General features: G+C 39.8%; 1 protein-coding gene across 3 annotated transcripts in view; it reads left to right on the top strand.

Moving 5' to 3' along the window:
• The window catches only part of ate1 (arginyltransferase 1), a 65,782-nt gene extending 52,648 nt beyond the window's left edge, over positions 1–13,134 (top strand). For all 3 annotated transcript variants that reach the window (XM_088351595.1, XM_088351596.1, XM_088351597.1), the window contains one exon: positions 10,198–13,134. In XM_088351595.1, coding sequence (XP_088207721.1) covers positions 10,198–10,376 — 179 coding nt within the window. In that variant the 3' untranslated portion in view covers positions 10,377–13,134. The remainder of the gene's footprint in view (positions 1–10,197) is intronic.
• The last annotated feature ends 1,855 nt before the right edge of the window (positions 13,135–14,989 follow it).

The following is a 14,989-nucleotide window of genomic DNA, read 5'->3' on the forward strand; positions in this document are numbered from 1 at the left end:
ATACTCTCATCAGTGTTCATTTTACCTGTGAAAAGTGATGCGTCCCGGGGACTCGCATGCTCAAAAGTCTATGGGTCCCAAAAGAGATCTATCGGCCCCCAAAATTTAGTGTGCTCTATGCCCTTATAAACTGTCGTATTTTCCCTTACAAAATACAAAAAAATCTTTTTTTTTTCAAACATGTTTATTTATGTAGTTTAACAACATATTGTACTTGTGTTTCCTTATAGCATATATATTGTTAATGAACATTTTGTTGTGAGACACTGAGTTGCTCGACATGAAATTATTATTATTATGGTTTATTATTAAAAAAAGTTAAAAAATGAAGTCGCTTGGACGTTCACTGTAGAAGGAAAAAATACATGCAAATGTAATTAAGTAGAATACATTTACTTATTCAAATTATTAATTCATTTTCTGTAATAAATTATTGTTGGTAATATACTGATTATAAGGGATCACCACAAACCTGTCTTTTTTCATGTTCTCCTTTTATACTTCCTTTTCCTTAACTTCTTTATACAACATAATCATTCGTAATATAATGCATCAAAGCAAGTGAGCCGTTTGAGAGCCGGCTCTCTTGAATGAGTTGAGCCGAAAAAGCCGGTTCTCTGAAAAGAAACGGACTTTCACTACACAACTTGAACTGGAGATCGGCGTGCAGACGAAAACTTGAACCGTGATACCAAAACAACAATGGTGGATCTGCCTCACGAAAAGTTTGGAGTGCGGTAAATCTTTGTTAAAAAATGCTAATGACAATTTTGTGTCAAAAAAGTTGCGTCCCAGGGACGCACGTTGATTTGACACGATGCGTCCCCAGCGAAAATAATGCGTCTAGGACGCAGGGACGCGGGCAAACGAGAACACTACTCTCATATGGACACAGTCATACACATGCACAAACAAACGCTCTTTCATACCACTATACTCTCATACACACACTACTATACTCTCTCACACATACTGGGAGCAACTCCAGTTTTACATTGAACTGTACAACATATACACACAGAATAGTGTGCATTGCCTTGGTTACCCAAAGTACCCAAAAGTAAAAACACTGACAGGTCAGGTGATAATTACACTACGTGTGAAAAAAAATGGTGTGGGCGAAAGAATAGTTGTGTGTGTGAGAAAGTCCATAATTATGCATGTTGGGCAATATATTATTATGTCTGTAAAAGCATAGTAGTGATTGTATGAGAGTATAGTAATATGTGGGCGAGAGTAGTGTGTGTTTAATGTTATGTGTGAGAGAGTATAGTCGTGTGTTTAAAAGTGTGCATGACTATGATTGTATCTATATGCAAGTATAGTTGTGCATGTAGGAGAGTATGATATTATATTTGAGAGCAAGATTTACTTGTCAAATGGCTTCTCATAGGTATCCACTGTATTCCTTTATTTTGTGTCGCATACGGTTAAAACTACATTGCGCCTTTTGGTGGTATTTAAAACCACAAATTCAGTGCCGAAGTACGATGTCTTGAGATGACCACATAAGTCCAAGACATATTTGAACTCAGAACTATGTTCTCCGCTGTCACACTGACACATGGAGAGCCGTTTGGCTGAAACCACACGGCGTATTTCTGGAAACTGTGTCCAAAAACAGATGCCCGAGCCCACAAACTTGGCGAGGCTTCTTCCTGTGAGCTAAATATCCAGCACTGAAACACGTTGACAGTGAGTTTGAACTGTTAGTCCTGAAATAACGTCCATCTCCGGCCAAAATCAACAGTCCGCGGAGGAATGGACGAGCGTAAACTCGTCATCGCAAATAACAACTCTGACTATGACACATCTTCGTGTTTTGTGCCTACCGTGGATTAAGGCCATCCATGACGTGGGAACGGGATTCTACCGTTGAGAATAAAATTCAAAGTAAGGTTATTGGCTGATATTTTTGGGGGGGAGGGTACTCCCCAGCATACGGTCCGGAATAAGATGTTTTTCGTGATCCATGAAAATTCATAGAGTACATATTCGTCCGACCACTCTTTTGCCTTTCTCTTTCTTCATTTAGTTCAGAATCTCGTGTGTTTTTTCTTTGTGAGTCAGTGATACAATACTTGACTTTTCTACTGTATTTATATGCTATGGATCCTATGCTTACAGTGATGCTAAAGTGAGGAGCAAAAGTCAAGTCAAGTCATGTTTATTTGTATAGCCCTTAATCACAGAGTCTCAAAAGGCTGCACAGACTATTGCAAACCACAGAATATTATCACACCATCCCCTGATCTAAAACCTACATGAGGGCAAGGAAAAACTCACAAACCTCAACATGAGGAAAATGAAGAAACCTTAAGAAGGGACCGCACATGAGGTAATCCCCCTTCCAGGATGACCAGGCTGCAATGGATGTTGCAATAACAAATAATACACAGAAATCAATATAACCATGGAAACAAAGCTTTTGATTAATAAGAAGGAACACGATTTTTACCAATCGACAACCTGGACTAAGGCAAGGAAATCTTCCTAGGACATGACAATCCTCGCAAGTGAAAGTTTTAAAAATCAGTTTCATTTTTAATCCCCTGTCATCGTCTCCTACCCCTTCTGCTTCCACTCACTATTTGACCAGCTCAGGTCAGGTCAAACCGCAATTTTTATGTTTTTATTTTAGAATATTTTTACTTTACATGTATATTTATTTTATGTAATCATACACGCGCATATTAAACATACATAGTGCTTTCTACTATTTTGTCATTTTAATGTTTTTACCTGAGGCACCGGGGGTTCAAAGGCATTAGCTAATTAGCATCGGTTACTATCCCCCGCCATACGGCAAATTTTGCTTGCGATCAGATTCATGTTGTATCCTGGGATTTACCGTACAAACACAAGAAACACGTCAAAAAGAGCTCATCAAATTATTTACTTTGTCATTTAATGTGCCAAAACCTCAATGCGGCTTCTCTCGAGTGCATGTCAAATATTTACAAACGATCCCACACATTCATCATGGTTGTTTGTTTAAGAGAGTGAAGAAAGCTGCGGTCATTGTCCATTCTGCTGGATAAACAAAGCAAAAGTGTTATTGAGAGGTCCAGCCCTTCAACTCAACTGTTTACTGACCAAGCATGTGACAAACAACTTTGACTTGATGTCTTCAATATGATCACATCAACTCTTGGAATCTGTCTTTGTTAAAGGTGGGTTGTGTAGTTTGAGGTATCCTTAAAAAGATGAAAATCAAAAATGTTTTAACAATGCCCAACTAAGTTCAAAGAGCCTTTTTTTCCCACCGTGCCTATCTTTTATCTCATTTTTACCCTCTGTGTTTAGGCCACAGAGCGCATTACGCTGGAGGAAAGGAGGCGAGGGTTTGTGTGGGAGGAGAGGGATTTCAAGCGCGTGTTCGCGGTTATCTTTTATTCTCATGTGAAAATGGTGAAAGTAAGAAACGGACTGGTTCAAATACAGTCCAAATGCCAACCCAAAACCCTAATAAGCCGGAAAAGCGTTTATTCGATCGCGTCGAAGAGAGACACGTACGTGCACGCTTGACAGAGGCCGGAATGATGATTTTAGCCAGAGAATGGCGTCAGCAAGTTGAATTATTGGAAGTTACGGACACAACCCTTGAAGTCAAACGGCTTTACAAAAAGGTGGTTGATACTTCGGTAGAGTCCAGGTACTTTAGAGCCCCGGGATATGACATAAATCCGTTCTTAGGTGGGTATCATTAAGGGAATTTGCCGTATAGTGGGGCATAGAAACCTATGCTAATTACCTAAAGTGTTGCAACGCCTGGTACCTGAGATGAAAACATCAGAATAACAAAATAGTGTATAGCAGGTACTACTTACGTGTAATATACCTGTCATTAGCTCAGGGAGTAGAGCGCTCGACTTGGGATCAAGAGGTGGCAGGCTCGATATCCGGCTGAAAATAAATTTCATTAGAGGAAACATGAGGTTATATCTACCTTTTAGATTTCAAATGAAACAGATTTTAAATATTCCACATGTGAGGATTGTCCTGCCCTTAAAATATTTCCCTGCTTTAATCACGTTTTTATTTAGGATAATAATTCCGATCATTGATTGCATTCCTCTTTTTTCTTGATAATCTCAAGCTTTGTTTCCATGGTTATTATGATTTTTGCATCACTCTAAGCCTTGAGCCCAATAGCGAATAAATACAGTACAAAAAAAATACAGTATTTTACTGCAGATTCGCAAAGTCTTGACGAAGCACACAAGATTCTGGACTGAATGAAGAAAGAGAAAGGCATTTTGGGAGGTGGTTAATCCAAATGCATATAAGCATTTTCATAACGCGGTGACGCCAATACCAGACCATCATTGTATATGATGTTGCCCAATGGCAGGCAAGCATCTTCAAGACGTAACTCGTCGTACACATAAGCATCATGTAAGAATTGTGTAAGTTTTTGGCACACAAAATCGTTTTTTGTTGACCACATAATGTGAGGAAGATTGTGTGAAGATAGGCCGAAAACATATTTTATCCCACACATGAATGGTAATGATTAAGTCTTGTAAGCTAGGGACATCTTATCCCACTTGGAATGCTAATGCTAAAACATTGTAAGCTAGGGATGCCAGGTTATATGTCACCTCTAAGACATTAACCCATAAGTCAAGTCATGTCCTTGTATAACCCTTAATCACAAAATGTCTCAAAAGACTGCACAGGCCACAATTTCACCATCCCCTGATCTTAAACCAACCTGCGGGCAAGGAATAACTAAAAACCTCAGCATGGGGAAAATAAGAAACCTTCGAAAGGGGCCAAGTGCAGGCAGGCGTCTTAAAGAAGCAATTCCTCCAGGTTTTTGACCATGCAAAATAATTTGATGTCGATGTGATACAGTGGGGAGCATCTGAAAAAACAGTTTTGCCTCTGTAAAGTGAAATTCTAACGGGGGGGGCCTCTGTAACTCTATATTCCATTGTCTTCTGGGGTCCCCCAAAGCACGTACCGCTTACTGACATGAGGTCTTCAACCCTCTCAATTCATTCAAAGACCTTCTCAACCCAACATCGACATGTTGGCCTTCTTCCTTTCATACCCTAACCCGGTTTGGATTTTCAACAAGAGGTTAAAGAATCGGTCACGTCCAAAGAAATCGAAGAGATGCTCTCTTGACCCAGCGTCCGGCTTTCGCACAATTCGAGATGGATAAGAAGTGCGCTACTTGCGATGAGGTGTCAAGGCTCTCGGATTCACGCCTGACCCTCCGAGTCCCCGACCGACCCTTGAACCCGGATGCCGAAGAGTTGTGACCTCCAAACTGAACGTCCGGCGGATAGACACAGAAAGCTGTCTGGACTCACTCAGACTGAGGATGATGCATGAAGAAGGGAACAGAGAGCGAATAGAAGCAAGGGAAATTGTTTATGTTCTCAGAGGATGTTTGGATTGCGAAGAGTGAAGGGACGAAAAGGGTCTGTCTGAGAGTGAGGGTTAATAGACAAACCGTGTGGGTTTTTCAAACTCTGTTTATGGAAAGTCATCTGCAGAAAGGACGTTGATATTGAATGGTGTCATTAGTGATTGTCAGGCCACTTTTTAATACAGGATTCCCGTTAGGGTCTGACCTCCTCCGTCCACTACAGGGTGCAAAATCGGTTTGTAATTGGGACTTGTGTGTCCAATCACAACACTCCTGTTCATAATTACCCTCACCCTTCATAAGGACATTTTGGACAGCACCCGTTGTTTCATTTTTCACATCCATTTTCCACCATCGATACATAAGATTTTAGTGTTCTTTCCTGGTTTCTGTGGTTTGTTTTTCGTTTTTCTCTTTTAGACAGTTTTATTGTTGTTTTTGACCATTTGTTTGTTACTTTATTGAAGATTTTGTTATTTAATGCAATTTTTGGAGCACTTTGCCCGGCTCCCTGTGTTTGGTCCACCACAACACCTTAACAATTCTTTTGGAATTTTGCTGTCCAACTGTCGCATCCTCTGATTTTTTTTTTCTTCTACGAAACAGTTTCCACGGATAAATGCGTACTTTGGGGGATTATATCGGAGAACTGGTTTCTGGGCGCTGATTACAGCAATCTGAATTCGTTTACATGACAATGAAATGAAATGATCTGCATTTATATAGTGCTTTTCAAGTCAATGACTTCCCAAAGCGCTTGACAATGTGCTCCACATTTCCCAATGGCGGCCTTGCAGCTATGTAAGGCGCTAACCTGCTTATTGGGGGTATTAGGGGTTCAGTGTCTTACCCAAGGACACTTCGACATGTAACACGGACGAGCCGGGATTCGAACTGGGATCCCTTGATCCCAAGACGAGCGCTCTTCCTCCTGAGCTACTGCCGCCCAACAAACGAATAGCCCTTTCTCTGATCGTCGAGCGACGTCATTACGCAAATAAACATTCATTAATTTAAGTTATAACATAAATCAAAGGATGATTCAAAATTGCTTCGCCCCGTGTTTATAAGTTGTCCTCAGATGTGGCTCGTAATTAGCATGGCCTTACACTATATATGCATGGATACAACAGTTTTTCTCCCCACCGTGGAACAGACCACAAAGCATAAATGTCCCAGAGAGAAATCTCTACACATGATGCTTTTTAGTGAGGAAGACGGGATTTTGCATGGATCATTTTTCTCAGTACTACAAGTCCCATGGTGCTTTGCAGTATCAAAACTGCCCATATGCTTGAGTAAACGTTGTCATTGTGTTACGCTTTAATGTACAGTGAACCCTTGCAATAGTTCGGATAGCTTTTCAAGGTCACACCACTTCATTCAAGTACAGTGGCTCAGGAGGTAGAGCGCTCGTCTTGGGATCAAGAGATCGCAGTTCGAATCCCGGCTCCTCCGTGTTACATGTCGAAGTGTCCTTGGGTAAGACACTGAACCCCTAATACCCCCAATAAGCTTGTTAGCGCCTTACATGGCTGCACGGCCGCTATTGGGAAATGTGAAGCACACTGTAAAGCGCTTTGGGAAGTCTTGACTTGAAAAGCGCTATAGAAATGCAGATCATTTCATTTCATTTCATTGTGTTCTGCATTCTGATTGGCTATACAGTCTCTTGGCTTTCAGTTCACATTCACGATTCAAACTATCATTTGACAGTGTAGTAGTTATTTTAAAAATAGTAATTAGAATATTAGAAATAATGACTTTTATTCAAAAAAAGAAATCCTTCAAACTTTGCTTTAGTCTAATAATGGAATTTTCCAAGCAACTTTTACATTTTTCAATAGTAGTTATGTATTTATTTTATAATATTTCATTGTTAAGTGTTTCTACTTGAGGGATTTTGCCTATCTTGAGTTCTTTTTCGAACGTGTGTAAATTGACTTCATAAGTGTGGTTATGGTTGGTCGGTTGGCTGGATCGCTTAAACACACAGGTGGTAGGGGCACCTGTGGTGTGTCTTGGGCAAGTACAGCCTGGTGGCACCCATCCCTCTCCAGGCCAACATATATTGCAAAAAAGAGGGAATTCTGTTCTACCATGATGATATTTTGCTTTAAATATTTCTTAAAGCACAGGTGTCAAACAGGCGGCCTGCGGGCTGGATCAGGTCCGCTAAGGGATTGAATCCAGCCCGCGAGACCACACTCAGAGAAGCGCAAGAGAAAAATGAGCTGCAGGTTGAAATATGTCAACTTGATGTTGCCAAAGCCAGGTGCCTCGAGCAAAGACACTGTAATTGTATTTATCTCTCTCTCTCTCTCTCTCTCTCTCTCTCTCTCTCTCTCTCTCTCTCTCTCTCTCTTTTCCACCCCTTTTCTCCCACTCTCTGTGTCTCTCTTTTTTTCTTCCTTTGTTGCTCTTTGTCTCTTTCTCTCTCTCTGTGTCTTTTTAACTTCTTTTGCTCTAACTCTAACTTTTTTCCTTTTCTCTCTTTTCTCTTTAATGTTTGTTCTATTGTGTGGCCCCCGAGTTCAAATGAGTTTGACACCCCTGCCTTAAAGCATAGGTCAACCCAAAGTATTTCCTTTAAAGCTGTCCGGGCCATCACCGGTCAGAATTCCGAAACCACGAACGATTCACTCAGATGACGCCACGACACCTCCTCGTCTTAGCTAACTTCCCAAATCAGCCGCAGTCTCCTGAACGTCGTGACCTCCATGTCAACGGCGCCTTCCAGGAGTCCCGCAACTCAGCAAAAGTTCGAGGAAGCAAAAGAGTTCAAGATGTCGATCCGGCCTTCGAATTTCTCCACAAACGAGAAAGCGGCGGGGTGGCGGCCATACATAATGCCCATGGAATGTCTGGCCCAAGACCAAGCCTAGATCGATGTCTTGGTAAATGGCAACTTTGGAATAAACATCAGTTGTGGTTAGCGTGTTTTGGAATTCTGCGGAGTGCGGAAAGCTTTTCCAAATGAGAAACAGGGCGAGCGCAGTTACAGCTAACGTTTATTAGGTTCTGTGTAAACGGGCTCCTTTGTGGGCAAAATGACTTTTCCAGCAGTATTGTGAAATGAGCAGGTTTCTTTTGAACCTTTTCCAATGTTGTGATAGTAATCGAACAATCGAAGGAATTGTGGGGAATTTAGAAGGACTAGTGAGAGTTCATTCGACTCCCTGCGAACTTCCTCCTCTTAGTGGCGCCGGCTTCGGGTATTTTGGCTGGGCTTTTCTCTCCGGGAGGTGAAGATTTTAATATTGAAGAGAAGGTGGTCATTTTTCAGGCCTCCTCTCTGACGCTGGCAGTTTTACACGACTGCCCCGCCATGACTTCAACTTGAGGGTAAAGTGGAGTTCTAGTAATTTCTGCTTCTCGGAATAATAAAGTAAGGTGGCCAACTTTCCCAGAGGTATGAAGCAGGCAGAGTGTCATATTTTAGTAAAGGACCTATTCATAGAAAATGAATCTGTAGAAGAAGGAGATTTTACAAGGATTTTCAGAAATCAGAAACATCAAAGCTTCTTTGACGAAGGCTCTACTACCCTGCTACATCATTTTGCAACACTACAAAGATCTAAATGAACATAACATGAAAGTAAGAAGACGCAGGATATGTTGGAACAGAAACTAGCTCACACTGAACAAAAAAATTGAAAGGACGACACAAGAAATATTAAATATATATGGACAGAACAACGAGAATTTCATAATTATGAGACTATGAAATATATTTCAGGCACACAATCTAAAAGAACAAAATAATGAAAGAAAGACAATGCAGCATATGTCGAAACACTAACAAAACAAAAACATGGAGAGAGAAAAAAACCTGACAAAACATTAAATAAAAAAACAACACAACATAGGCAGAAACTTTAACTTAAACTACATGAAAGACGGCGCAGAATTTGCTGCGACACTAACTGATCCTGAACAGAAACATGAAAGAAAGACAACAAAGAGTATGTTGGAGCACTAACTAAACAAAATGTGAAAGAAAACTAACTCTAACTAAACAAAATTACGAAAGAAAGACCACGCAGGATGTCTTGGAAAGTCCTCACTAACTGAAAAAAAACATGAAAGAAAGACCGCCTGATATGCCGGAACACTTATTAAAAAAAACATGAAAGGAAATGTTGCAGAATATAATGGAACACTGACTGACTCTACCTGGAAAAACAACATGAAAGACAAAACACGATATATTGGCAAACTAATTAGCTCTAAATGAACTAAACATGATAGAAAGGATATGTTGGAACACTAACTGTAACTTAATAAAAATAGGAAAGTAAGACCATGCTGCATGTCGAGGCACTAACTCAACAAAACGTGAAAAACTTTACCTGAACTAAATCATGAAACAAACACCAGATATCCTTGAACACGATCTAGCTGTAACTGAACAAAACATAGAAGAAAGACAATGCAGAATATGTTTGAACACTAACTGACTCTACCTGAACAAAAACATGAAAGACAACGAAAAATATTTCGAGACACAAAGTAGCTGGAACTGAACTAAACATGACCGAAAAAAGACGAAAGAAGTGTTGGAACACTTACTGTAACTAAACAAAAACATGAACAACAACACAGGACAGGATTTAACTCTCACTAAACAAAACATGAAAGCGAGAATACACGGCTTATTTTGAAATACCAACTGGTTCTAACTGAATGAAACATGAAAGTAAGACAGCACCCAAAGCACTAAAACACCCAACATGGGAGTAACAAAAGTACAGAACATGGCAGAAAACATGGCTGATTTCGTTGTTCCCTTCTTTTTTTGTGTGTGTGTCCAGGAGACGCAGGACTCTTGAAAGACGTCGGCAGAACTCTGGTTCTCTACAGGCGGACCGTCATGCCCTACTTGGTCTACTGCAAGAAACACAAAGGCGCTAACGACGAGAGGGAAGTGAAAGAATATGCTGGTTTGGTGGGCCAGAAGTGCGCTGAGAGAATCTTGCTGTATCGGGCTTGAAACCACAATTCTGTCATTTCAGCTTCAGTTCAACCTAGCAGTACATTAAAGAGTATGTACACACCAGAGAACATTTTTGAAATCAAAATGAGAGAAAATGCTTCCCTGTAACTGTGCTGAAAGAATCTTGCTTTATCAGGCTTCAACCAGCAATTTTGTCCTTTAAGCTTCAGTTCAACCAGGTAGTTCAATAAAGCCACTGTTCTTTCAAGCCCTTTTTGAAAGGTGAGAGAAAACGCTTTATTTAGTAAGCCAGAAGTGCTCTATTATTGGGCTTCAACCGTCTTTCCAGCTTCAGTTCAGCAGTACAATAAAGGTTTAGTCCAGTGGAGCCATTTTTTGGCAAAAGTGAGAGTTATAGCTGATCTAATAGACCGTGAGTGCACTAAAAAAAATCTGGCTTGGACCAGCAGGTCTGTCATTTAAGCTTCAGTTCAACCTAGCAGTACATTAAAGAATATGTACACACGAGAACATTTTTTTAATCAAAATGAGAGAATATGCTTCTCTTGTAGGCTGTAACTGTGCTGAAGGAATCTTGCTTTATCGGGCTTCAACCTGCAATTTTGTCCTTTAAGCTTCAGTTCAACCAGGTAGTTCAATAAAGGCACAGTTCAATCAAGCCCTTTTTGAAAGGTAAGTGAAAGAAAACGCTTTATTTAGTAGGCCAGAAGTGCTCTATTATTGGGCTTCAACCGTCTTTCCAGCTTCAGTTCAACCAAGCAGTACAATAAAGGTTTAGTACAGTCAAGACATTTTTTAGACAAAAGTGAGAGTTACAGCTTATCAAATAGACTCTAAAAAATCAGGCATGAACAAGCAGTTCTGCCATTTAAGCTTCAGTTCAAGTAAGCCGTACAGTAAAAGTTCAGTTCAGTCAAGCTATTTTTAAGACTGAAGTGAGAGAATACGCTTGTTTGGTAAGCCAGAATTGTACTGGTTAAATCTTGCTGTATTGTATTTTTGTCCTCTAAGCTTCAGTTCAGCAAAGCAGTACAATGAGAAAGTTAGTCCATTATTTGTAATAGCTGCTGAGAAAAAACTTTTTTTTTAAATGAAAACAATTTATTTTTTGGGGGGCTTAAACCAGCAGTTCTCTCCTTTCAGCTTCAGTTCAACCAAGCAGTACAAAAAAGGTTTAGTACAGTCAAGCCATTTTTTTAGACAAACGTGAGAGTTATAGCTGATCAAATGGACCATGAGTGCACTAAAAAATCAGGCATGAACAAGCAGTTCTGTCATTTAAGCTTCAGTTCAACTAAGCTGTACAATAAAAGTTCAGTTCAGTCAAGCTATTTTTAAGACTGAAGTGAGAGAATACGCTTGTTTGGTAAGCCAGAATTGTACTGGTTAAATCTTGCTGTATTGGGCTTAAACCAGCGATTTTGTCCTTTAAGCTTCAGTTCAGCCAAGCAGTACAATGAGAAAGTTAGTCCATTATTAGCAATAGCTGCTGAGAAAAAACATTTTTTTAAATGAAAACAATTTGTTTTTCTTGGGAAATTCCAGAAGGTTGTTTCTAAAAATCAGCAGTTCTCTCCTTTCAGCTTCAGTTCAACCACGCAGTACAATAAAGGCTCAGAAAAGTCCAGCCATTTTTTTAGATGGAAATGAGAGAATATACTTGTTATGTAGGACAGAAGAGCACTGGAAAAGTGTTACCGCTTCAGGCTTGACCAGCAATGCTGTCATTTCAGCTTCAGTTCAACCAAGCAGTAAAAAAGCTCAGTACAGTCAAGGGTCAGGAACTTTTAGTCCATTACTTGTAATAGGTGAAGAGAAAAACATTTAATAATCAAAACAATTCATTTTTATTGAAGAATTTCAAAAGGTTGGACCCTAAAAAGCTTTTTGAAAAATGCTGTATTAAAACATCAATTCTGTCCTTTGAGCATCAGTTCAACAGAGCAGCACAATAAAGGCTCCAGAAAGTAGCCATTTTTGGGGCTTAAATGAGAGAATACGCTCATGAAACAGTGATTCTTTCTTTTCAAGCTTCAGTTCAACAAAGCAGTTCAATAAAGTAACAGTGCAGTCAATGTGAGAAAGCCGGTCCATCATTTTGATAGCTGCTGAGAAAAAAAGGTCAGTTCGAAAAAATTTTTTCCAAAAATGCTGTATCGGGCCGGAACCAGCATTGTGACTTTTAAGCTTCAGTTCAACCAAGCAGTACAGTAAAGACTTAGTACAGTCAAGCCACAAGAGAATATGCTTGTTTAGTAAGCCAAGACTTCAAAATCTCACTGTACCTGACTTGAACCAACATTTCTGTCCTTTCAGCTTCAGTTCAATCAAAGCGGTACAATAAACCTTTTTTTGTTCAGTTCTTTTACATAGCCTCAGCTATCCCTCGGTTGATTTAATCCAATTCTTTCTGCAGAAACTGATCACTAAGAACAATTTTGCCCTAACGGAAAAGTCCACCAAGCTTCTGGGACAGTGTCCGGGGATAATGGACCTTTTTTGTACCGGTTGGTAGATATCTTCTTTTTTTTTTGGGTGTTTACCTGTTTTGTTTTTTGGCTGCTTCTCACTCGTCTCGTGCAATATCACCTTCGTTGAATATAAACGTATTTGCACTGGCCCTTTAATGTCCGCTGCACCACGAAGTCGCTTTCTATTATCTCAGAAACTCTTAAGATATTCCGAGATTTGAACAGTCAGGCCTTTTGTGTATCCATTCTTCGACGTCTTTACCTTTCACATTGAATTTCATGTTACGTAAATAAAGGGCTGTACAACAATTGCCGCACCGAAAGCTGTCGCCATTTTCTTTGGATTTGAAAATTGGGTGTGTTTCCATGGAAACGGAATTTTGCCAGTATTCCGATTCCGAGTATGTACAAAGACACTCGCAATAATTCGATGAAAGTATTAGTCAGGGTGTGACTGCTTCAGCGACAGACTGCTGTCACAGTCTTGTTCCACGGACAGACTGAGGAGATCATTTCTTCCCAATGCCATGAGGCTCTTTAACTCCACCCGGGGGAGTAAAAGCCTACATTAAACCCTACCCTTATATTTGCATATTATCCTATTTTTATGACTGTGTGTATTTTCCATAGCACTATTTAAATACTTTTGTATTCTATTTCTTTTATTTAATTTTATTTATTTTATTTTTCAACACAAGGATACTGTTGGAAGTGTGAATTCCCCTACGGGGATGAATAAAGTATCTATCGATTTATCTCTCTCTCTCTCTATCTCTCTCTCTCTCCCTTTATGTCTATCTATATTTATATATCTCTATTTATCTATCTTTCTATCTCTCTCCATCTCTTTCTATCTCTATCTATCTCTATATGTCTCTCTGTCTATCGCTCTATCTATCTCTCTATCTCTCTGTCACCATGTCTATCGCTATCTCTATCTATCTATCTATCTCTATCTCTCTCTAGCTCTATGTCTATCTCTAGTCTATCCCTATCTATCTCTCCCTCTCGATCTCTATCTCTATGTCTATCTATCTATATCTATCTATCTCTATCTCTCTATCTATATCTCTTTCTATCTCTATATCTCTATCTCTCTCTATGTCTATCGCTCTATCTATCTCGATCTGTATCTCTGTCTATCTCTATCTATCTCTGTCTCCATGTCTATCGCTATCTCTATCTATCTATCTATCTATCTCTATCTCCCTCTAGCTCTATGTCTATCTCTAGTCTATCTCTTTCTATCTCTCCCTCTCGATCTCTATCTCTATGTCTATCTATATCTATCTATATCTATCTATCTATCTCTATCTCTCTATCTATATCTCTTTCTATCTCTATATTTCTATCTCTCTCTATGTCTATCGCTCTATCTATCTCGATCTGTATCTCTGTCTATCTCTATCTCCATGCCTATCGCTATCTCTATCTATCTATCTATCTCTCTATCTCTCTCTATGTCTCTCTCTCTCTATATATGTATATATATATATATATATATATATATACATATCTATCTCAATCTATCTCTATCTCTCTATCACTCTATATCTCTCTTTCTCTCTCTTACTACTCTGATGGTTGGGTTAGTACCTTCGTGTTTCCATCTCCACGTGCATGTCCATCCAAGTCATCCAATTGCTTGCTTCCCCCACCCAGGATACTTTGATGCCACAAAGCACCGTGGGACTTGTAGTACATTGTTGAATGATAGAAACTCGGGTTTACTCGCAAACCATGTATTTCGATCGATTTATCCGGTACACGTTACTCTTTCCCCTCACAGTGCTCAAAGTCACAATTGTATCCATCCCTATAGAGTGTAAGGCCATGTACGAGCACAACTCGTAAACAGACGGGACACAGCGGCGGAATACTATTTTGGAGGCAATTTTTTTCTGTCGGATTATTATTTTTCAACTTTTTAAAAACAAGACTTTAGAGTAAACACCCCACCCCGAATTTTGTGGCCCCCCGGTTGAGTTACTCCCCGACATTCAATGGATGTCGCGCTCCGTTCCTAAAAGTCTACATCTGTCGCTTGCTTCTATTGTGCATTCAAAAAATCAGCGGAAGGAAGTGGCAGGCTCTTTTGTGAGCAAGGCCACCCCGGATTAAGCGTATCTCACTCCGAATGCCGTTTTTTTCTCTCCTGGGGATTAGCAAAGAGGTCCA

Source organism: Urocampus carinirostris, chromosome 13 (genome assembly GCF_059441175.1).
Source record: "Urocampus carinirostris isolate Australia breed hairy pipefish chromosome 13, RoL_Ucar_1.0, whole genome shotgun sequence".
NCBI classification, from domain to species: Eukaryota; Metazoa; Chordata; class Actinopteri; order Syngnathiformes; family Syngnathidae; genus Urocampus; species Urocampus carinirostris.